Source organism: Microtus pennsylvanicus, chromosome 6 (assembly GCF_037038515.1).
Source record: "Microtus pennsylvanicus isolate mMicPen1 chromosome 6, mMicPen1.hap1, whole genome shotgun sequence".
NCBI classification, from domain to species: domain Eukaryota; kingdom Metazoa; phylum Chordata; class Mammalia; order Rodentia; family Cricetidae; genus Microtus; species Microtus pennsylvanicus.
This window is the reverse complement of record NC_134584.1, coordinates 90,870,125-90,893,764: the sequence shown is the minus strand read 5'-3', so window position 1 is coordinate 90,893,764 and position 23,640 is coordinate 90,870,125. Positions and strand designations below refer to the sequence as shown.

The 23,640-nt window shown below is 43.3% G+C and overlaps 1 protein-coding gene across 1 annotated transcript in view; it reads right to left on the bottom strand.

The window, feature by feature from the left end:
* Nucleotides 1-11,445: 11,445 nt before the first annotated feature.
* LOC142852251 (ubiquitin carboxyl-terminal hydrolase CYLD-like) overlaps nt 11,446-23,640 on the bottom strand; it is an 81,969-nt gene continuing 69,774 nt past the window's right edge. The window contains exons 11-17 of the mRNA XM_075976840.1: nt 22,304-22,395; nt 21,403-21,469; nt 16,449-16,581; nt 15,529-15,637; nt 14,666-14,784; nt 14,232-14,448; nt 11,446-12,878 (exon numbers count right to left, since the gene is read on the bottom strand). Coding sequence (XP_075832955.1) covers nt 12,694-12,878; nt 14,232-14,448; nt 14,666-14,784; nt 15,529-15,637; nt 16,449-16,581; nt 21,403-21,469; nt 22,304-22,395 — 922 coding nt within the window. The 3' untranslated portion in view covers nt 11,446-12,693. The remainder of the gene's footprint in view (nt 12,879-14,231; nt 14,449-14,665; nt 14,785-15,528; nt 15,638-16,448; nt 16,582-21,402; nt 21,470-22,303; nt 22,396-23,640) is intronic.

Below are 23,640 nucleotides of genomic sequence, written 5' to 3'. Positions count from 1 at the left end.
TGTCTGTGTTTGTGTGGTGTGTGTGTGTATGTGTGCATGTGTGTAGTCTGCGTGTGTATGTGTGTGTGCATGTGTGTGTGGTGTATATGTGTGTGATGTGTGTGGTGTGTATGGTGTGGGGGGTTGTGTGTATGTGTGTGCGGTGTGTGTATAGTGTATTGTGTGGTGTGTGTGTAGTGTATGTGTGGTGTGTGTGGTATGCATGTGTACATGTGTGTGTATGTGGGGGGGTTATGTGTATGTGTGTGTGTATGGTGTGTGGGGGTGGTCTGTGGGGTGGGTGGTTGGTGTGCGGTGTTTGTGGATTGTGTGTATGTGTGTGTGGTATGTGTACACGTGTGTGTGTGCTTGAATGAGGTGTGGATGCGCACATGTACTTTCTAACATGTGTGCAGAAACAGGAAGCGTGTCCAGCATCCTCTGTCACTCTCTACCTCATTCCTTTGAGGCAGGGCCTCTTGCTGAGCTCATTTGTATTTTTTTTTACCTTGGCCATCAGTCAGCAAGCCCTAGCAATCCCCCTGCCTCCACCCTGCTCAGTGCTAGGATTACAGCTTGTGTGGGTGCTGGAATCCAAGCTCTGGCCCCCAGTTCTCATGACCGTAGAGCAGGGACTCTACCCATGAGCCATCGCTCCAGTCATGGGAAGATCTGACTTCTGACACATGACTTTTGGATCTCACCTCCTAAAGAAAGGTATTTTTTTATCACTGGGGAAGTCCATCTTCCCTCAGGCAACCCCACGCATAGGCCTGGAGCCTCCTCAAAGCTGAGACACTTTGATTTGTCATTTTCTGAATGACATAATTTATCATCGTCTACATAGGATTCAGTGAATGAGATAAATGAGGCGAGGTAAAGGACCAGTCATTTGGGATGACTGAGGAGCAAAGAGGGCTGTCCCATCTCCTCCCCATCAGCCCAGCCCCCTTACTTTGATGCCAACAATGGAACCGTTCTGACTCGTGAGGTCCAGGGCTAGGGACCATTGGTTTGTCCTGAATCTCCCACCTTTAGTTCAGACCTAGGAACGGCTGGCACTCAGGCACAGGGCAGCCTTTGGTTACTGTGCGGGGTAGCAGAACTCTGCACTTGGGGTCCTCTGCTTCCCAACTGCTCTTCCAGAAAACAGACCCTGATCTTCCAACTCCTCTAGTTTTCTGAGAAAAGCTGGAGGCGCCAATTTTACAAAAAAAAATGCTTTTAAAAACACTGATGTATTGGTCTAGGATCTCCAGAGACATAGAACCAATGGAGGGGGGTAGATAGATAAAATAGATGATAGATAGATAGATAGATAGATAGATAGATAGATAGATAGATAGATAGATAGATAGACAGACAGATATATAACTAAAGAGATGAAAAGGAAGACTGTCCACAGAACCCAAGGCCTGAGAACCAGGAGGGTGTGTGATGTAAATATCAGCTTGACGCAGGAGAGGATGGAAGAAGATGCCCCAACTAGTACTGGCTAATTCTTATTCTCACCTCGAATGGATCAAGAAATAACCAGAAAATTAGTGAGGCATACTTCTAGGGGTGTCTGGGAAGCCATCTCTGGAGACAATGACATCATAAAGTTTCTGACCTAGTGAATGAATACGCCCCCGATATGATGGCATATTCAGGGCTGTATCACCCCAGACCCTTTCCTCTATGCCCTTGCCTTCATGCCCACCATGACAGGAGCTGCTGTGACCTATGTGCCTCTGAAGGATTGAGCGGTGCAGGCCAACGCTGGGGGTTGAGGGGACTCTACCCTGCTGAGTTCAGATGTGATCTTATCAAACAGCAGACACATATTGTCTCCCTCCACCAGTATTGAATCTGAACACTCATTAGCCCACTAAGGTTGACTTAGGAAATTAACTGTTATCATAACTTTTCCCACTGAACTGCAAACACGAAGGATGGGTGGAGTATGCAAAACACACTCTCGGATCCTTTGCCGTCTTTCTGAGCAGGAAGTCGGAGGGAGAAGCAGAAGACCTCTGGAGGGAGCCATCTCTTTCCTTTCCTCTACACCTGCTCTCCCACCAGGTCTTGTAATCAGAGAAGAAGCTCAGAGCAACCACCAAGACCTCTGTGGACACCCAGGTCTTTCCCAGACCCTACACCAACTCCTACAGAAATCCTTGCTGACCAGATGAAGGGTATAGAGAGGGTTCTGGATCCTCTTAGACCAGAGTTTGGTTCCTGGCTCCATCACAGCTCAGCTAAGATATCCTGGGAGAACCACTTCCCTTCAAGATGGTGACACTAATGTCTGTCCACCTCTTGGGGGCATTTGAATGTACATTAAATGAATGCAATACACTTGGCCTTTGGTAAGTGAGCAGTGTGTGTGAGGTGGCAGTTGGTCTCCTCTCAGCCAAGGTTTTAGAAGGTACCACATATCAACTCACAGTCATCCATTCCTTCATTCTTCTGGAGTCTCCTGTCGTGGGCCAGGCTCTGAGACTCATCGCCGAGTGAAATCAGTAGTCATGCTACAGCGGAATCTGCAGCCAGGTGTGGGATCTGGTAATCGTTTGTCTCAGAGCTACAAAGCTGAGAACCTTTGGACTGAGAGTCCTTCCCTGGAGAGTGCCGGAGTGTGGCCTTGGAATGCTCCCTTGGGGTCTGGGTGGCACCTGTGCCATCTAAGACTAGAGAAGAAGAGTGGGACATAAGCAGTGGTCAGCATCCTGACCCAGAAGAAGGGCAGGTACCAAATCTAGGGGGAGTGGGGAGAGAAGGGAAGAGGGGCAGGAAAAGTCGTCATCATTGGTGGTCCAGGTGAGCAGTAAGGAATGGACAGACAGAGGAGCCAGGGCTCTCTGTGCTGAAGTTGGGGGAACAGGGGAGTCACCCACAGGTGAGCAGCCACTTGCCACTGCCCGGGACATGCAATCCCACCAACCCAGCTGCCAGAGGGGAGTCCCCATGCCTCCTATTCATTACCTGACATAACTAATTGCCTGGTGACATTTCCCATATTATAGACAAATGTGAGTTATGGGCCCAGCTGCTCCCTCTCTCGTCACCAGGAATCGGTTGATAAATATGTTTATTCGAGGTCAGCCTGGCCTCATCCATTAGAAATATTGTTTTTCTAAACATTACATTGATTTAATTTAACTCTAATCAATTTAAAATGGTTCTGACAATTAACAAAAGCTTCAAATATGACCTTAAAGTAATAGGATTCATTAGCTATGTTTAGGATTAAACTTACCCTAATAGGGCAATTTTTCTTCCAAGGGTATTTGGTAAGCGACTAGTGGTCAGTCAAAATGAAATCAATTATTATAAATTATACAGTTAAAGTTGATTATGTATCCCCTGCTAATTTGTATAAATAAGGGTCTCTGACAATGGGAGTAATTTATTAATAACTATCTCTCCCCCAGCCTGGATCACACTTCATGTTCCAGCTGCCAGGGCATCTGTAACCCATGAAGTATTATTTTCAGGGCTGCTCTTGATGTATGCTAATTAAACCATAATTAATTGGAGCAGTTATAGTTAAAGACAATGCTGGTGCCCTTTGCTCTGTTATTCATGACAGTTAACTCATTCAAAAGGCAACCTGATCAAAAATGCATATGCTATGCTGGCCTCCAGTCAACTCACAAAGAGTCCCGGTGACATGACAGCTGGCAAGCCAGGAGGGTGACACACAGGCAGAACTCTAACCTGCATGGGTCTAGATTTCACACCCTGCTGCCACCAGTCTGGGCCTGGATAGGAGATGTGACCTCTCAGAGTGGCAGAGAGCGTGTGGAGATCACACATCGCTGGTCCATCAGTTCAGGAGAAAATGACTGTCGGAACCTGACAAATGGGGAACTCTCTGGAAAACTGTATTTGGAAAAGCAGAGCAGACTGTACCTCCTGCTTGCTCCCTCTAACTGCACAAACCCCGTTCCTTCACTACAGCATCAGCCTGGCCCTCACGGGCACCCGAAGTTTAAGAGTCATGAGCTAGGATGCGTTTCTTAACAGCGGAAGGTCAGCATGTGGCCAGCCTAGCCCTGTCACTCAGGCAACACCCAGCATGCACCCCAGGAAGAAGTCCACCTGGGGGGAGGAGCCTCAGAGTCTGAGCTTCACAGCAATCCCTATGCTTCTCTGCAAACCCAAGGTGGGAGGGCTCACCTACTAAATCCTGCTCCAGCCCTGCCTCTGACTCACCCGAGGTCCTGGGTGTGCTCACCCCAGGTGAAGGGGTGCCTGTTCAACAGAGCCCTGCCAGCAAGGAAGGAGAGCTTCTGGCAGAATGTGACCAGTCCAGTGACAACCACAGACTCCACCTCAGCGTGCAAGACCACAGACTTCCACACATTCCATACATTTGGTGGTGACAGGAGCCAGAATGGTGGTTGTGGTGTGCTGGGGTTGACACTCGCCTGCAGGAGCAAAGGAACCTGGTCTCAGAGTGGATGTCCCCAGGATGCCGTGTGACCTGAATTCAGGACAAGGGGATGCAGAAACCCCATATAGAAGACTTTCTCTGGCCAGTGACATGTCATTAACAGAGAAGAGACAAAACCACCCTGTGTGTCCCTGTGGCCCAAGAGCTGGAGCCACACAAGGGGCCTTCCCTTCCCATGGCCTTTCTACAAGTAGATCCTGCCAAAACCACCATGACCAAGCACTTCTCTCCTATTTTAGAGTCAAGGCCAAGCCTCTAGAGCCAAGTTCAAGTCTCATGGCTCTGTCAATGCCTCTGTATCCCCATCTGAGAAAAGGGGACGAGAGCTTGAGCCAGAGACTGATGTTTTCCCCTGCTTTCTCATTTGCTTCTCCTCTGTCAGCTTTTGCCCTAGCTCCTTCATCCTTAGCATCCTTCAAAACATGTAGCCTAGCCAGGCGGTGGTGGCACAGGCCTTTAATTCCAGCACTCAGGAGGCAGAGACAGGCAGATCTCTGTGAGTTTGAGGCCAGCCTAGTCTACAAGAGTTAGTTCCAGGACAGGCTCCAAAACAGAGAAACCCTGTCTCAAACAACAACAACAACAACAACAACCCCCCCCCCCCAAGCACATATCCTGAATCCCTAGTGTGTCTATCTGGTCAGTCCTTCCCTGTCCCTATCTGTCCCTATCTCAGGTGTCCAGGTTATACATGTCTATGCACAGGCGTCCTTTTTCCGCCCACACTGTCTGTGTCTCAGCACTTCCGCTATCCACACAGTGTGCTCAGCCTCGTTCTGCTCCTCCTGGGTACCCCTTGTCCATGTCGACCTTCTCTCCAGAACCCCAACACCGCTGGCTGGGAAAGAGAAAGACATTTAGCTAAGGCAGCAGACCCACAGTATCTCCTCTCCAGGCTCCCAGATAAATGTGGCCACAGACTGACCCTCTTGGTCTATGGATGGTTTCAGTCACAGTGACAGTAGCCCAGAGTCCTGGCACCACACACATGAGGTCAACGGACTTCTCCTCTCCACAAGGCCACACAACCCACCCTCCATCCCACTGTTGCTTTTCACGGGCATGGGCCTCTTTCGTTGCAAACCTGAGGGCTTGCTGGAAACCTGAGGGAAACGTGCCCAGGCCTTGCCATCCCAGTGGCCTCCAGAATTCCTGTCGCACATTCCCCAGCATCTAGAGTATCATGTAGCATGTGATCTACAGTTGACAAGGTTTCTGTTACCTCCGCTGCCACACCCTGCCACACTCCCCGAACTCCTACTGCTCAGTTCAGATGAGCCGGATGAGAGAAGAGCAAGCTCACACACCATCCACAGCCAATGAGAGCTCTGAAGACAGTGTGGTGTCAGAGGCCTATTCGACACACATGCGTGCATGTGCAAGCGTGCACACACACACACACACACATTCTTATAAGCAATATGACGCCCATTGTGATATGTGAGCTTTTATAACCCACTTCTTTCACTGAATATATTATGAACCTTGGCTTGTATCCTTCAGAATAACTGTCCATAGGCTGGGGAGATGGCTCAGTTGGTAAAGCGTACCCTGTACAAAAATAACAAGCTGGGTATGGAGATGCACCCCTGTAATTCCAGCGCCGGGGAGGCGGAGACAGGAGGATCCTTGTGGCTTGCTGCAGTCAGCCTAGCCAAGACACTCAGAGTCAACCTCTGAGCTACACACACACACACACACACACACACACACCCCAGAAGAATCATCAGACACTGCACCATACTCCAGGGTCTACTTCTACCATAAAGTATCCAGATCTTGAACATGCAAACTTCTCCAAGTTCTCATTATAAACAATGTTACCAGGGTTTCCATCCTACCTTAGGGCAGATGTGTAACCGCCAATCCCCTCAAAAGGGTTCTTAGTGATATACTTGCTGACGACAAAGTTTGCAGGATACGAAGACCTTTGATCCGTGACTCCCACTTTGTGAACTATTATCTAGGAGCAGGGAGCTGAAGAAGAATCAAAACACAGAAAAGCCAGCAGCCCGAGGAGAACTAGACCCCCCAAGCCACCAGAGAGGTACCTGGAGCTCACAAATGGAGACCTCCAATGCCAGAACTGGACGGGACAGTGCAGAATGTGGTCCAGTTCCCGTGTGCAGGGTGTGTACAGATGCTCTGGGAGAAGCCATGAGGAAGGGCGTGAGATCGTGAGAGGATTTTTCCAGCAAAGCCCTGTCTTTTGTTTATAGTGAGCCCTGCTCAGGGCCCCCACAAATGGAGCTGCATGCTATCCTTTCCAGTCCCCCAAGGGAGGAAAGGGAGGAGGCTGGCGCAAACTGGGCAGTCCATGGTGGCCAAACACAGGGACTGGAGCAGCCGTTACCTGTAGGAACTCCTGTGGCATGTCAAGCCTGACCCAAGGGTCACTTATCACTTGATGCATGTCATAAAATGAACACGGAGGAGCACCGTGGCTCTCCAAGGGCTGCCTGTTCCCACACACACACAGAAAGCAGTGCCTCAGCGTCTTTCCCGCGTCGAAACTTTGGGTTTCTTGGGAGATAAAAAGTATTCTCCATCCTAGCAGGAATTAGCTAGCACACAGCCCACCTGGTGAGGAGGAGAGGGCTGGTTCCGTCTGTCAGTTCTGCGAGGGACCTCACGCCTGCCTTCCGTAATCTCTCAGGGGCAGGTGGCCCACAGACTACTCTAGACTCTGATGAAGTACACTGTGGGGACATTAGTGCAACTGATAGCTTCAGGCTGAAGTCGAGGCGTGCACACCAATGCAGGGGGTGTGACATCTGACCCTGCTCGTTTCCATCCGTCTTCAAATAAAACAAGATTCATTCTTCAGACCTGGGCTGGGACTCCCCAACCTGTCTTCCTGTGTTCTCCCAGTAGATGGCAGTAACTCATTTCAAATGCGTCTTTAGAGGCGCCAGAAAACTCAAGCTGGAGTCAGAACTAGGGCAGAGCCAATTAGGAAAGAGGACAGTGGCAGCAGAAACGGCCAGAACCACCATCTGCCTTTAAGTCACACGGGGGAAGCTTAAGACCTCCTGCGTGTCATTTAGGATGTGTCACATAGCCCCCAAGGCCAGGTTTGCTTCCAACATCACCTGCTCCCTCCACACATACAGTCTGACGGGGGCTGACTACTTGGGAGCGGTCATGTATTTTGTCATAACCTAATGTAACCACAAGATGGTGCTGCTGCACGCAGGACAAGATGCTTAGGGAATCCGAATTTTACCAAGCAGCATGAAGACTTGCTGAGGCAGTGAGGCTGAAGGGGGGGGGGGGGGTTAAATAGTCTTGCAAGGCTAAATTCGTGATTGTATTTCCACTATGCTGCCACTTCGGCTGCTACTAGTGAGGAATTTCTGAGCGCCAGGCATTGCGATCAAGCACTTTATAAACATTCAACATCTGTGGAAAGCCTTCTGGGGAAGCTATGCCATGTCTCCAAGAACATGTGTCATGGGGCAGCTGGCGATGGGAGCCTCTTGTACTTTCTCAAAAGGACTGAAAGGGATCCGGTTCTGACTGTGTCCACAGTAGTGAATAGAACGGCTTATCTGGATAAGGGGCTAACAGCTCCGTGCCCCCAGTCAAGCATCTGAGCGCCTGCTTTGTGTCAGGCTCGCAGGACAGGGACCATAGAACCAGAGAAGGCCCTGCTGCCAGTTCTGAGACCGCAGCAAACAACAGGTCAGAGCAAATGTTCTAGGAGGGTGAAGAGGGCAGGGAGAACGGTCCGTGCAGGGCATTGGAGGAGTCCGTGGTAAACAAGCATGCACGCACGGGGCCCCTGAGAAGCAAGAGTTAAATATTCAGGGATAGACAGCAGTGGGCTACGTCTTAAACACATCCGTTATGGAAGTTAAACTGAGCAGGAGAGTTGATTCACACCTGTAGCCCCAGTACTCAGAAAACCGAGGCAGGAGGATTATGGCAAATTCCAGTTCACCGCGCGCGAGAGAGAGAGAAAGAGAGAGAGAGAGAGAGAGAGAGAGAGAGAGAGAGAGAGAGAGAGAGAGAAAGAGAGAGAGAGAGCAAGGAAGAGAGGGAGGAGGAAGAACAGAGGAGAGAGATACATAATTAATTACATGTACAAGAAGACCAACCTTTAGAGACTCAACCCTTCCTTTACGTATCTGTCTTACCACAGCCGTAACAGCAGCGGGTAGACTTTTTCTGCACTTAGCCAGAGAGTAATTACTTTAGGCTGTGCAGGCCTCAAGTTTTCTGTCACAGTTCCACAATTCGGCTGTTGCCAGACCCACGCAGAATAGGTGAGTGGGTATGATCGTGTCCCACCACACTGCCACTTGGGAAAACGGTATTGGGCTAGGCCCGGTTCCCAGGCAGTGCGCAGAGCCCTGGTCCGGACTCTAGCATTTGGAGTGGACATGCTCTGCACTTTTCTGAAGAACACTTCTGTGCCCCTTTCCAGTTCCAGCTGCTGAGTTCTGATAGCTTGCAATGGCCATGGTAAGGAGTCTGCCACAAAACAAGCAGAGGAAACCATCAGGGTTGCTCCCATGTCCCCCACACTCTGCGCTCAGCTTCCCATCCTCCAGGCCCCCAGTTGCTGTCTTCAAGACCTCCCCTAATGCTTCTCTGGGGGAACCCCTGACTTAGCAGGTCTGCCTGCTGTGTCACCCCTCATGACAACCCCTAGCAGCCTTGGTCCTCTGTGGCTAGTGGAGCACAGAGCTGGGAAGTGTTTATTCCACAGGCTGGTGAGACCAACCGGCCACCAAGCAGAGCCCACCACACTGACATACAGTCTTGAGAAGCGGTAGTGTCGAATGATAAAATCCTTGCAGATTTTAGTTCCTCTTGTAACAAGAGCTCCTTGCTAAGAGAAATCGCCCAGTTCCCATAATTTGCAGGTCAGTCTTCAATCACCTCCCGGCTGTAATCAGATCCCAGAAACAACCCCTTCCATCAAAACTGAGCACTGAAAAAGCTGTCCCCCACCGTGGCTGGCAGGCCACTGAGATCTGCTGTTCACCAACAGGTGAAGACAAGCAGGGAACTGTCACAAACTGTTGTTCCCCATAACTGGTGGGTTGTTCTTTTGAATGACATCAGAAACAACACATGAAATTCACACACACTTTGGAACGTTTCCCAAACAAAACACATAGCATCCTCACAGTGCCTATATTAGTATTCTTTCTAAATTTTTTAATCTTTGCTTTTATGTGCATAGGTGTTTGCCTGCATGTATTTCTGTGCACCGATGTTGCCTTCAGAGTCCAGAAAATTCCTCTGGAAATGGAACTTCCAATGGCTGTGAGCCACCATGTGGGTGTAGGGGGTTTGAACTCAGGTCCTGGGGAAGAGCAGCCAGTGCTCTTAACCACTGAACCATCTCTCCTGCCCCATCAGTGTTCTTTATTCAAACCTTCTCCCACCTTGCATCTAAACTCAATCTCCTACATCCAACACACACGTCCCCTACCTTTCTTCAAAGGCTGAGTCAGCAGCTTTCCCATACTTTTCTACTTCCCCTCTGGAACTTTCACCCACAGCCTATCTTCCACTGGAGCAGAAGGTTCCCAGTAGGGATGATGTGAGGATTGCTTCCCTTAAAAAAACTCAGTCCATAAGTGGTTCTTACTTGGCTGCACTAGGGACAAATACCTCTGAGTCACCTTCGGATATTCCCATGGGCCTACGTCCAGCCGTGAGCACCATGGGAAAACATCCTTGTGCAGACCCGACCTCTAGCCAGGATGGAAAACCCTTACTGACAGTGCGTCCCATCCTTCAGACTGTGTCAGGGAGCCTGGCCAGGGGTCAAGGGTAGGATCGGAGTTCCTCTGGCTAGGTCAGCTTTCCTCAGCAAAGACTGGATCTTCACTTGACTGTTCGTATACACAGGTGGGCAGTAATGCCAGTCCCATCACTAGGCCCAAATGCAAGAGGAAAATCTCTGGAAGTGTTTGCCAACTTCTGAATTCAGCAGGAAAAAGTAGAGCTGCGGCATGCTGTTACCAGCACGGTCATGTTGTAAGCTGTGGGTTTTCTAAACAGAAACCTTGACATACTACAGCAGCAATAAAACTCAGATCAGTCTAGTGTCCCTTCCTATAAGCAGTGAGGGGCTTAGTCTCCAAGGAAGCCGGACTTCTCATGCATTTTATTATCTAAAAGAAGCCTGGAGTAAAAATTCAGTTCCTAAAATGTCATGGGATCATTCCCTGGGCATTACAGAGAAGCAGCCACGTCCTTGGCAGTTCTTAGGCCCAGCACGCACCCTGTGAAACACACAGCTCTGGCCACATACCTGCAGGTGAAATAGCAACTTGGGAGGATTAAGCTGTGTTTGGAGGCTTAGAGATGGTGGTGATGAGCCATAGCCAGCACATATCCAGAGTGGGTAGAGGCCATGCCATGACCCAGAGTCAAATGGCAACACCCTAAAACATGCCCTAGACACAATGTGTGCCTGGAAGCTTGATGAAGAACCAACTTCTATGTTCGCCCAACCCAAGACCCTTCCCCTAAAGAAATCAAAGAGAAAGAACCATAAAAACTGTGTTTTAATGATACAGAAATGGTACATGGGACATCTCTTTCCATATTAGCACTTCAATTGTCTCGTTTAACAAAATTAAGGCTACATTGGAGCATTCTGACAGAAAGGGACTGTTTTATACAATGTTATTCATGTTTCCATAAACAAAAGAATATTCTTCAGGCAAAAAATTTTTAACAAGATACCAGTAAAGGAAATGGAATACAAAATGTGTTCCTTTGGGTCAGCCTGATAATAGCCACACACCTCTAGGGAGTATCAGGAGATTTTTTTTTTTTTTGAGAATTGCAATCTGTCCCTCTTGTGATATTTTTATTTTTTTTAATTTTTTTTCTTTATAAGTTTAATTATCTCTAACATTGAAATCATTAGCAATTTGATGTTCTTTAATGTAAGTTCTCTTTGAATCTATAATGTTGAGATTTTAATTATATATCTTTATAATGCAATTTCCCCCCTCCCCCAATTAAGTCCCCCCCCAGCCCAAAAAGCAATCAGGGTTCCCTGTCCTGTGGGAGGTACAAGGAACCCCCACCTCAGGATATTTTTTTTAATGAATACTTTGAGTATGAGGGCGACTCTCCAGAGTTAACACCCCACAATACAAGGCTATTTCATAATATAAAACCAAAGACAGCTACGTCTCGTGCATAATCCCTTTAGAATGAATAATTATTGAACATCGACAGTATTGAAAAGCACTAGAGAACTGTGCAGAGGCCTACGGTGCCTGGAAGGACCAGCCCTACATCAACAGCCCTTCTCCCTCAAATCCGTTAGGAAGAAAATGAGGACCAAAATCTGATGACACTAAACTGTCAGCACTGCCAGGACAGTGGCCAGGACCCTGCGGTGCTCTTGAGGATAAAGTAATGCCATTTAAGGCCACCCACCAGCAAGGGTTTATCCCCAGTATTCCCACTGTTCACTATTCCTCACCATCTCTGCCGCTCAGCTTGGGCCCAAGAGAAACCCTTTAGGATCTAGAATAAGACAAAACATAGACCCTCAACAACTGCAGCCAGTCCCCCACCTGACACAACTGACAACAGCTCACACAGGAGCCTAATTCCTTACCAGGAAGTCACACTTTGACATCTTGATAAGAGGGCCAAGGGCCAAAGCCACAGAAGTTTGCCTCCACAAGTCCTGCCCTCTGCTGTGATGGGCGGCTCACTGCCTCCTCCGGCCCCTTTCTGCTCACCAGTTTCCACCATTGCATCTTCTCCGCCTATCCCAGCTGCATTAGGGAACTAAACAACCATCTCCCTGGTGAAGCACTGGGAGTGGTGCCGGAATCACCAAGCCCAAGGAGGGCAGTCTTGTTTTTAAACAGAGGTCTCATGACCTATCTACTCTGAGAAGGATATCATTGGTCCATAAGAAGAAATATTTACTTACATCCTCAATGGACTTCAAGATTTTAGACGTCACAATTAAAATTGTATCTTTCCAAAAATATTATATTATCAATGCAATAAACTCAATAAACTTAAAGAAAACAAAACTTAACTTCATTTAAACTAAACTTCATTTAAACTTTTAAAAAACCAACAAAACATGCTTCCTAGAGTGCAAAATGCTTATTAAATACTTCAAGAACATAAAAGTAATTTGTTTAAAAACACAGGAATCCTTTGCTAAAGGGCCATCAACACAAAAGACACCCATTGCCGGCAATGGGTGCCAGCTGGAACAAACATGTATTAAGCTTTGTGCTTGGCCTCTGCCCCTTTCAGATGACATGTTATTTGTACAAGCTCATGGTTGGACTCTGGTACATGCACATGTACGCATCACAAAGAAGTCTGCGTGCACGGCCTTGAATCTTTCTGGAATCCAAAGAGTGCAGCTCTTCAAGAGACATCTTCAAGTACTCTCCCACTTCGGGGCAGGGTGTCACTTGTGGAATGTTGAAGCCATTCTGACCCCCTAGGGAGAGAGAGAGAGCTCTCATTAGGGCAGCAAATTTCTAAGTCCTCTTGGCAGCCTGTCCCACCAGAACAATTTTACTATCCTAGAATTTAGTGAAGACTGACTCCCAGAATCAAAAACAAAACAAAACAAACAAACAAACAAAACTTTGTTTGACTTTCAGTTTCTAGATTTATGGTCTCCTTTTATTGGCTTCTGAGAGGGCTCAAGCAGAGAAAAGTGAAAAAAAAAAAAAGAAACAACCTGGTAAAAGGACACACACTTAGGAAAAGCTGCAGTCCCGATTTGCAGGCTGCTACTCTAGGCCCCTCAGACTTTTCTGTCCTTCCCAGACACTAGCAGCCTGACTCTTTTCCACAAGAAGCCAATTGTGAGCGCTACTGTTTCCCTATGTTTTAAGAACATACTTGCATACCTCTAGCACGGCTGATTTAGATACTAATCATCAGAACACGCATGTGCTCTGATGATCAGATTTGCTCTCCCAGGTGCGTTCCCAAAAGTCATGCTGCTAATGCTGAGTGAAGCACACACAGGGATGGTCTGTGCCCTCAGGCATCAGAGCTATGCAGAAATGAAGAACTGTTGGTCTACAGCTTGGGCCTCTGGTCAAGAAGCCATCACTCGGTGCCTCTGGTTATTAAAGTGTTACACCTGAAGACCTGGGGAACTAGGGCTTGGAAGAAGAGCTGTAGAGTAAATGGGGTATGGGCAGGTACTGTGACAAGTACCTTACTACCAAGACCCCTGTCACTCAAGTGTGTACTAAGTAATGACTAAGCTTCCTAAAAACATCCCAATGAGTAAAGGTTTCTTTCTGAAATAAAATGCATGAGATCAGGAAGACTGAGTTAAATACAAACCATGCAACCTTCACCACCTTTAATATTAGCTTAGACAATAGAAAAACAGGCATGATTTCCATGACCAAAGGATTTCCACAGTTTGGCATTTATGTCCTCAATAAATGGCTACTCTACTGTATATAAAAATGCAAAGAAGAAGAAGGTAAAATCAGCTCTAAATAAATTTTAGGATTTTTTTTCTTTTGAGGTGGGACAAATTGAAACAGGTTCTCACTATGCAATACAAACTGACCTCTGATTCACAATCCTCTACTTCCCAAGTCTGGGATTATGGCTAGGATTCTTTAACAAACCCACATAAGGACCAAGATGGCACAACATTATCGCTCCTTAGTTTGAGGAGCAGAATTAGTAATACCCTTTGAAGAATAAAGTCCATCACACTGTGGTATCCTTTCAAGAATCTGCTCACAAAATACCCTATTACCACAAACACGTGCTCTCACTAGGAAGCATCTCCCTCCAAAAGACAAGTTTTAAATACCATCTCGATCAGCCATGCTGTCAAAGAAGAGCCAGGCTGAATCATCCTTCCCATACTTCACAAAAGCAACATAGTGGCTCGTTTCTATGCAGAGAACAGCAAATAACTCCATCTTCTGGCAGGGGATGCGGCCGTGTCTCCAGTCCCAGTCAGTCAAGTCTTTGGGAAGTGATACTGGGTGATAGGTATGATTCATTCTTTTCGGATGGAGGTGAACCTAAAATGGACCATGAAGAAAATACAAGTGAGCGAAATGCCATGTTTCAAGGGCAGACTCTAATCACTTTCATTGACCACCACAGCCAAGTTCTACACACACACACACACACACACACACACACACACACACAGGCAGAAGAGACATGAGCAATAACATTTACTGTGAATGTTTAAAATGCCCTTTGTCTCTGACTGGTGCAGTGAGTGTGGATTACCTGAGTGCAGCAGGTCTTACAGAACTGCTTGATCTTCCCTACTATGATGTCGGGGTCTTCATAGCAGTCTCTGCACTCGAATATTGCGAGTCCTCCACAGATGCGACACTCCCTGGGAGCTACGCAAAGAGGGAAGGAAGAAGCCTTTTTAAAAGACATTCTGTCGATAAAAGTAAAAGCTATACTTTGAAAACAAGAATGCTTAGGGGTTGGGGAGAAGAAAGGCCTTGTCCTTTCTGACCCTCTTAAAATTTCATTTGGATTTTTTTTGTATCTGTAGTATTTTTTAAGGACTTTTTTTTCATATAGCCATTTTTGTTAACCTATTCTAGAATTGTTCTTCTGGTCATGAAATGTTCAAAGATATAAAGTAAGTATTGAAGACTAATAGCACATATGATCTTAAGTCAGTAAGTAACAATCACTGCCATTATGAACTTTCTGTAACAATTTTATGTCTGAATATTTATATAAGTATGTGCACCCAGGTACATGTGTATCTCAAGCTTCTCTCATCTAGCCTCTCGATGCTTTCCCTTCCACTATAACTACCACACACTGTTTTCACATAGGTCTATTGTTTAGACATATAATCCAGTTAACCACTTCCCTCTTATTAACATTTCTTGTCTCTAATTTCTTGTCAGATAGTAAATAAATTTGCATTTAAATTATTTATTTTTACCTCTTTTTTTAGAATAAATTCTAGCAGTCAAATTATTGAGTTAGTATGTCTAAGCTCTTCAAATACTGAATTACCTGTCAGAAGTACTATACCCATTACCCATAACTAATGAAAAGTCCAAGCCAATTATTTCTAAAACAAAACAAAACAAAAAACAAAGAAAGGACTATATACTTACTGTCTTCAAGCAAATCCGTTATATTTAATTCTAGAGAAGGGAAAATTTTTTTGAACATTTTGAAGTCTCTTCCAAAACGAGGCATCTGAATAAGCAAGCATGATGGTGCCTAAAAAAAGAAAAAAAAAAGACACATCGTTTTAGAAACCAAAGTCCTAAGGAGCTGGGGACTTAGCTCAATATAGCGCTTACTTAGCATGTCCAAAGCCTTGAGTCCTAACCCCTGTACTAACGAGGTTCCCTATGAAACTGCAATAGTCATAGCTGTCAAACCCAGTAGTGGTTTCAGCAGGGCTGTTGGCCCATGAAGCAGAGCCCACTTGTGAATGTGCAGTGTGGATGCAGAGCAGCAATAAGCTACAGATTTTCCAGACTCCCCCAGAGACGAACATGATAAAACAGACCACGGCATGCACTGCAGAGATCACACATTCTGACAGTCAAAGAGACATTTCTATTGCATTCATTAGCAAACCCATACACAAGAATTTATTGGTATTTTATCTCTTAACAGAGGGAGAAAAAATAACATTACCTTTGACATGTTTAGATACTATGCATGGGAAAAATGACAACTGAAAACATAAACATGTATGCACACATATCTTTGCATTAAGCTACTATAAACTTAAAAATTAGCTTTTGTTCCCCTTGCAACCCAAATCCAAAACATTCCAACTTCAGCTAAGCGGCTATCTTTAAAAAGAACAAAGTTAGAATACCTTTTTTTTTTAAAAAAACAAAAAAAGTGTCTTCTTAACTATTTCTTCAAACTATTCTTGGTTAAAGCACAGTGACAGTTAGGTGTGGTTCAGTGGGGCATCACTTGGGGTAGTGTGTACAAAAGGCCTGAGTTTAATATCTAGCATTGATTAGAAACAAAATAAAGTAGTAGTACAAGTCCAGTTAGAATCACTAACCTCTGCAAATTTAAGGTTACTGTTGATAAAAGACCATTCTAGTAACTGTTGAACTGTAGGAACACCAATTTTCTCATTTTTTTCCACAAAGATCTGATAGAAGTTGCAGTCTTGGACTTTCTGACCTGCTGATCTGGGAGCACACAGGAAGAAATGCATATAAGCCATCTACCAAATGCCTGAATCGAGTATGAAGCGTCTGACAGACCTGAGGACACAGCATCATAATGCTCATGTCCAGCTTTAGATTGTCCACACACCAGGTGAAAGACAATGATTCAGAGAGATAATTAAATGTGCTTATGCATAAGATCTCATAAATTATTTCTCCTGCCTTCTTTATAAATTATTCGAAAGTTCTCTTGCCATCACAAGAAAAATGAAGAATAATATTCCAGACAAGAAACACTATATGAACAATAATCAGTTCTTCTCCCTCCAAATCTAGAAAGTAGCAGCTACTTTTTTAAAAAAATTAATTTTTATTTTATGTACATTGGTGTTTTACCACGGATGTCAGGTCCCCAGGAACTGAACTTACAGACAGATGTGAGCACTGCTTTTACTGACTAGAGCAAATGCTACAATGCCTCAGTGACGGACTCTTAGACCTTCTAAATCAAACTTCTTTACTTCCTAATATAAAAGCCCTGGGAGGGAGGGAGGGATAATTTTCTAGCAAGTCAAAGCAGGGCAAGGTGTGACTCCCAGGAACCCTAACAACTATCCTCTAGGCTTTCAGCTACCAGCAGCTCTTTAGATGCTCACCCACCATCTTGACAAACACCAGGTAAATGGTTACGGTGAAACATGAGGTGTCCAACATCTCCCTTCCCTTACCAGCTTACTAGTAACCATTAAAACTAACTCTACTGAGGAAATTGTTTTTCATCTTTCAGCTTACCGCTTATCTTTTTTAGCCAAGTGTCTGGGTTTAGAATCAGATTATTTAAATGTATGTCTAGATTTCAAGAGTTTTAGAAGAAAAAAACTATCAGCAGTTCTTATCACAAAACTTCTGTAATTCAGGGAGCAGCCTATTGTGATCTTCAGGTGCCCCAAGCAAATTATGTCCTGAATTTACAAAACATAAAATCTGGTAACTAGCTACAGCACTCTTGAGAACTCAAAGCTAATAAGAACAGATTATAATTCAAGAAACTAGCAGTTATTCTAGAATAACATCTTAATTGGTTGTTGATGACTACAAAAAATCATAGAAAAACTCATAGAAAAAAGTCATAGAAAACATTCATAGTTAAAAATAGCATAGAAGGGAAAACAAAAATAACAGAGGTAAAAAAAAATCACACCCAGAAAAATCAAGGATGGCCAGGAGGAGGCATGGCAGCTAGTTAATGGAGGAAGAGATACATAGTGTCCTAACACTGTAGCAGAAAACTGGGAGGAACAACAGCCATTCAAAACTCACTTCCAGGTCCAGGCATGGTGGTGCACACTTTTAATCCCAGCACTCAGGAGACAGAGGCAGGTGGATCTCTGTAAGTTCGAGGCCAGCCTGATCTACAAAGCAAGTTTCAGGACAGTCACAGCTATATAGAGAAACCTGTCTCAAAAAATCAAACATCCTAAAACGAAAAACAAAACAACAAAAATCACTCCTCAAATCATATGCACAGGTGAGTCCTTTTAACCATAAAGAACAAAGTATGTCAGTATAAAAAATGGATACAATTGGAAATAAACATACTAAACATATTCAACCAGTTCCATAAAGAGAATGTTTTCTCCCATTTATGGCTCCTCGATCTTCTACAGAGAGACAAAAAGCATTAATTTGTATATGACATTAAAGTAGACATGATGCTGCCTAAGGAACAAAGGAACTATGAGGAGGGAGACATGGAAAGGGATAGAAAGTATGGAGGTACAGGGGAAACATACTCAATATACAATATGGGGTTTATAAAAATTTTAAAAAATGATAAAAATAATTAAATACCCCCACGGCTAGTGTTTTAGAAGTTTGGAAACCTACAGAATCATAACCAAGTTATGAAACTGTACCAAGCCATGCTAGTTGGGTTGTATTTTCCACCACGGACAATCCAAGGGCACAAGAATACAAATTTGATAAATTTTAAAAAGTGGATATTGACATTTTACAAACATGAATATAAAAACATTCATGGATTGGTGTGGTTTGGACCATAATAGGTGAGTCCTGAGGTCCTAAACTCATTCCAAAATCCTGCAGCTCCATGATGAGCTTGTGAAGCTTGTGACTTCTGCCTTGATGCTCTTGTTACTCTTGCTTTGGTCTGACCATTCTTTGCTTGCTTTGCCCCCAACTCCTTTCTTTTGGGATGAGAACCAACCCTGTGCCACTGTAAGCTGGAAGTATAAAACTTGTTTATTGGTTTTTCAGGAACTCATGGTTAAAAAGACTATTTTTGAACAGTGTTGGAACATTAAAAATTATGGAAACTTCTGAAGTTAGAATGAATGTATTCTGCATTAAAGATGACCAAGAACCTATCGGGACAAAGAGTAGAAAGTAATAGCTTTAAAATCATATGTTTAATTCGGGTGTGGTGAATCATGCACTTAATTTGAGCACTCAGGAGACAGAGGCAAGTGGATCTCTATGAGTTTGAGGTCAGTCTGGTCTACAAAGTGAATTCCAGGACAGCCAGTAGCCAAGACTGTTACACAAAGAAATCCTGTCTAAAAAAACTTGGGGCCTAAGAGAGAGAGAGAGTTCAGCCATTAAAAAAAAAAAATAAAAAACTAAGGCTCATAACCAAAAGTGGTAGGAAATGTCTCAGCTATCAAGAGGTTAAGACAGGACACTGCCCTTACAGAGGACCAAAGCTCAGTCCCCAGAACCCACAACAGGTAGTTCGCAACTGCCTGTAACTCCAGCTTAAGGAAATCTGACATCCTCTTCTGGCCTCTGTTGGCACTGAACTCATACACACAATTAAAAATAAAATTAAATGTATTTTTAAATGACATATTTGGGTATCAAGTTGACAATAAGTGGTCTTGTGATGTTAACATTGTTAACTTGACAGGATCTGGGATCATCTATGAGATAAACCTCTAAACATAACTGTAAAAAGTTTTCTGATTGGGTTGAGGTGAGAAGATCCACCCTAAATGTGGGCAGCACAATTTCACAAGTTTGGGCCCCAGAATGAGAAGGAGAAAGTGAGCTGAGCACCTGCATTCATCTCCATCTGCTTCCCTTGCAGAGGCAGGGACACCGGCTGAGGTACAGTCCCACTACAACTGCACCTCACACTCTCAGCCTCAACCCAATCAGAAAACTTTTTACAGATATGTTTAGAGGTTTATCTCACAACAAAACTAAGAAGAAAAAAAAAGAAAAGAAAAAGAAACCAACCTCAAAAAACCCGACCTTTTCTTCCCAAACTAACTACCATATATCCTATATCATGCTATTTTTTTCTTTCAATGCTATTGAGTTTTCTACTCAAGTCTACTGATAAACACTTCTAATTATATACTGTTTTAATGTTTATTGCTTTGCCTTTACAAGTTACAGTAGAATTCTTTTTTTAAATAAAAGAACCCGCCAACATTTTTACCCACTTCATTTTGTAGAAAACTCTAAAATCATTGTTTTGAGTTTTTAGAAAAAGTAAAGACAATAGATTAAGATTCTGTCAATATACATTCCTATCAGTGGGAGTAGGGGCTGTCTCTAACTCTTCTGCCAGTTTTGGGAACTCTATTGGATTGCCTTTTCCAGCCTTAATACAAGGGAGGTGTCTAGTCTTGATATGCAACTTGATGTTCCATGTTTCCTTTATGGAGATGGGAAGCCTGCCCTTTTCTGAATAGAAATGAAGGAGGAGAGGATGAGGGAAGAGGGAGAAGGTGGGAGGAAAGGACTAGGAAGAGAGGAAGGAGGGGAAACTGGAGTTGGAATGTAAAAATCATCAAAAGAATAAAACAAACTAAAATATTAACATATTTAATTATTTACTCTTTCTCACTAATTAATCAAATCTGCCTTGTAGCTCAGCATAAATCTTTTTTAACTCTATCTTTGAAAACAATGATTGCTTATTTTTCTTTCTTAAACATAAAATATTCCTTTTTCTATATGCTTGAAGGAATAAAAAAATGTTGTTGATTTTCCATGATTAATTTTTACATGGCTAGACTATAATAAATTCTTTTCTTAAATCTTTGTAAATAATTCTCTAGGATTTTCTAGGTACATAGAAAGCGATTCCCAACTTGGACTTGCTAATAAGTATGTACACCCAATGCTTATGCATCATGCCAGTTCACTAGTTAGAGATTTCTGAAGAGAACCAAACTTTAACTGTGATACTTTCCTTGCTCCCACAATCAGTTTAACCCTGGTTCAAACTGCATTGCTTAGACACAAGAGGAAAGAGAACTCATCAGTGTGGGTTCTTAAGGAAGTAGGCAGCACACTCCTAAGATTTTCACCAGAGAAACCAAGACTGAAATCAAGAGGGACCCACCATTCAAATGACCTGGGAAGCACAGACATTTCAAACATCCCACTAAGAACTATATCGCAGTAAACTCAGGTATTCTTTCAACATGGGGAGAAGGAAGATCTAAACTGAGAATGAAAGAGCTAACTTAAGGCTAACTATAAGTTATGGGAAGCCACAAACAATGCTCTCCCTGTTTTTTCTTTCTTTTTTTTAAATTCAGTTAGAATAAGATTCCTTTCTAAAGTTCACTAACTGAACTTTCAAAAATATTAACATGCAATTTCATAAGTAATTGAATTGTGGGCACATCTGTCACTACGGCTAATTAAAAGGACAGGTTCACTTGTGCCCTGGAAGTTAAGTGTAGCTCAGAGAGAGGACAGCAGCTAGTGAAACCCACATCTATGCTAGCAACATTTAGCTACTGGGCAATGGCAGTGTAAAAGAAGGTCTATTTCTGAAATGCTTCTAGACAGCTTGAGACCTACCTTATTTTTAACAATGGCTCAACCCTTAAAATATCATGAAACAGGATAGTTAGAAATTCTTCAGGATCTAGGAGAAAACAAAACAAAAAAAAACCTAAGTGAATCACAGAGAAAATTTAAAAACCATTCTATTCTTTAAGAGAGACATATTAACTAAAAGTTTAGCTCTTTCAGGTTCTCCTGACAAGGGAAAACTTATAATAAAATATTACTTTTTCATTTGTTGTCATGGTGCCCTATTTAACAGAATATACTCATTCACACACAGTGAAATCATTTTTATGTCTTTTGGGAATTTCAGTATAATATACCTGGTATATGTCCTATTTTTTCTTCTATTTTAGTAATAGCCATGTATATAAATGCCACAGCTGGTTATAATATATAGTTAACAAACTAATTCAGGAGTTGAATCTGAGCAAATTCTTCAGTTGTGAGCAGACAGAAGTGCTGGCCAACTGCTCCACAGCCCCTTTCAACAGGGAGCACAGTGAGAAACTGAGTGCTGGGGACGCTCTCTATCACAGAAAGAGAAGCAGCTCCGAACAGCACTGCTGGGGACAAGGACAGCTCTTTACTTGGTCATCTTCTCTAGAGCCAGCCGGCTGGCCTCTTAAAGACTTCTTCCACATCACATCACTTCAGAAGAATCACAAAATCAGGAGAAATATGCATGTCACATAGAAAAGAAACTTTTCATATTTTTACAGTGCTGGGAATCAAACCCAAGGCCTCTTACATACTCCACCACTGAGTATACTCCTAGCCCTCTCAAATAATTCTAACTTAAATTTAATCATCTAAACTAAATAGGTATGTTTCAGGAAATAATTTAGCATATTACTAGATGATAAACTTTCAAGTTATTTTCAATGCATATATTATAAATTAAAAGAGTCACCTTTTTCTTCGCAGGTAAATCCTGACAAAGCATCAACTTTTTCAAATATTTTCCTCAGTTTCATAGTTTTTGTGGCACTCACATATCCATATCTGTTGATAAAAATGAATTAACTGACACTGGCACATCTTAATAATCAAGTACTTTTCATCAATTCTAACATGTTACAAAAACAATAGACAAGGCATTTATTTTTAAGAAACAGCTGTAGGCTTCTACAGAAGTTTGAAAAGTGAAAGTCTGAGAATCAGAATTATTTCCAGATACTAGTAAACACCTTAAAAATAACTACCATGTACTAATACAATTCTGAACTTTTTATGAAGCCTGGGTAAAGCAATTTCTAAATGGCATTTGCTTATTATATTAAAACACTTATTTTATAAAATAGGATATCCAAATTTGAGAAAGCCCTTCTTATACACAGGATAAGAGACATGGAAAAGGGAACTGATGAGATACTAAAAATCTAGAGTCTGAAATCAAACAGTCAACATAATTATGACATTCTCTTTGTTTGACTATAGGAGACCATGGGCTTACAAGAACAAGTCAGAGCCAGCTAATCATACTGTGTACCTGCTTTTTAGAGCGACTATCCACTTACTTGGTAGCTCTTTGCAATCAGCAAACACTAAACACCTACCACTTGTATAATGCTATATGTAGGGCACCAAAAATACAAAAGGAGATTAAAGAAACCTAACAACAACAAAAAAACAAATAAACAAAACATGATCTCTGTGTGTGGGCGCTTCCAATACAGAAAGCAAAACCTCTGTCCCAACAACAGATATGACATTTGCAGACACAAGAAATATATCTCAAATTTCTGAGCTACTGATCTTGCCTTAGCCTCTTGAGCTATCAAGTGCTGGGATTACAGGTATATCCCACCATGCCTGAAAAGATGCACCTTGGTCTCATAGGCCATGCAGCAAGTGTTTTCTATAGACTGGTGACAAAATTAGAATAACTATGATTCTGGACTAGTTGGGCAATCATATGCAAAAAACGTTTCCTGATGGATTGACAGTATTTTCAAAAGAAGGAAGGGTGTGACAATGTGCCTTGTAGTTAAGATTTGACCTGTGCTGTTCTAGTGTCATTTACATAGGGAAAGAAAAATCGGGGAGTTTAAAATTTGTGTAAGACAAAATAATTAATATTAAAATCAAAGCACATAATTAAAGGATAAGATGATTAGAAAAGTAAGGCAAACAAGTATCTAGAGAAATTTGTTTCACTTTTAATTTACTTTCTTAGCTAGATGACACAGTACGCAATTTGGAATACTCCTTATAGTTTCATATTTTGTTATTTTAAATATATTATGT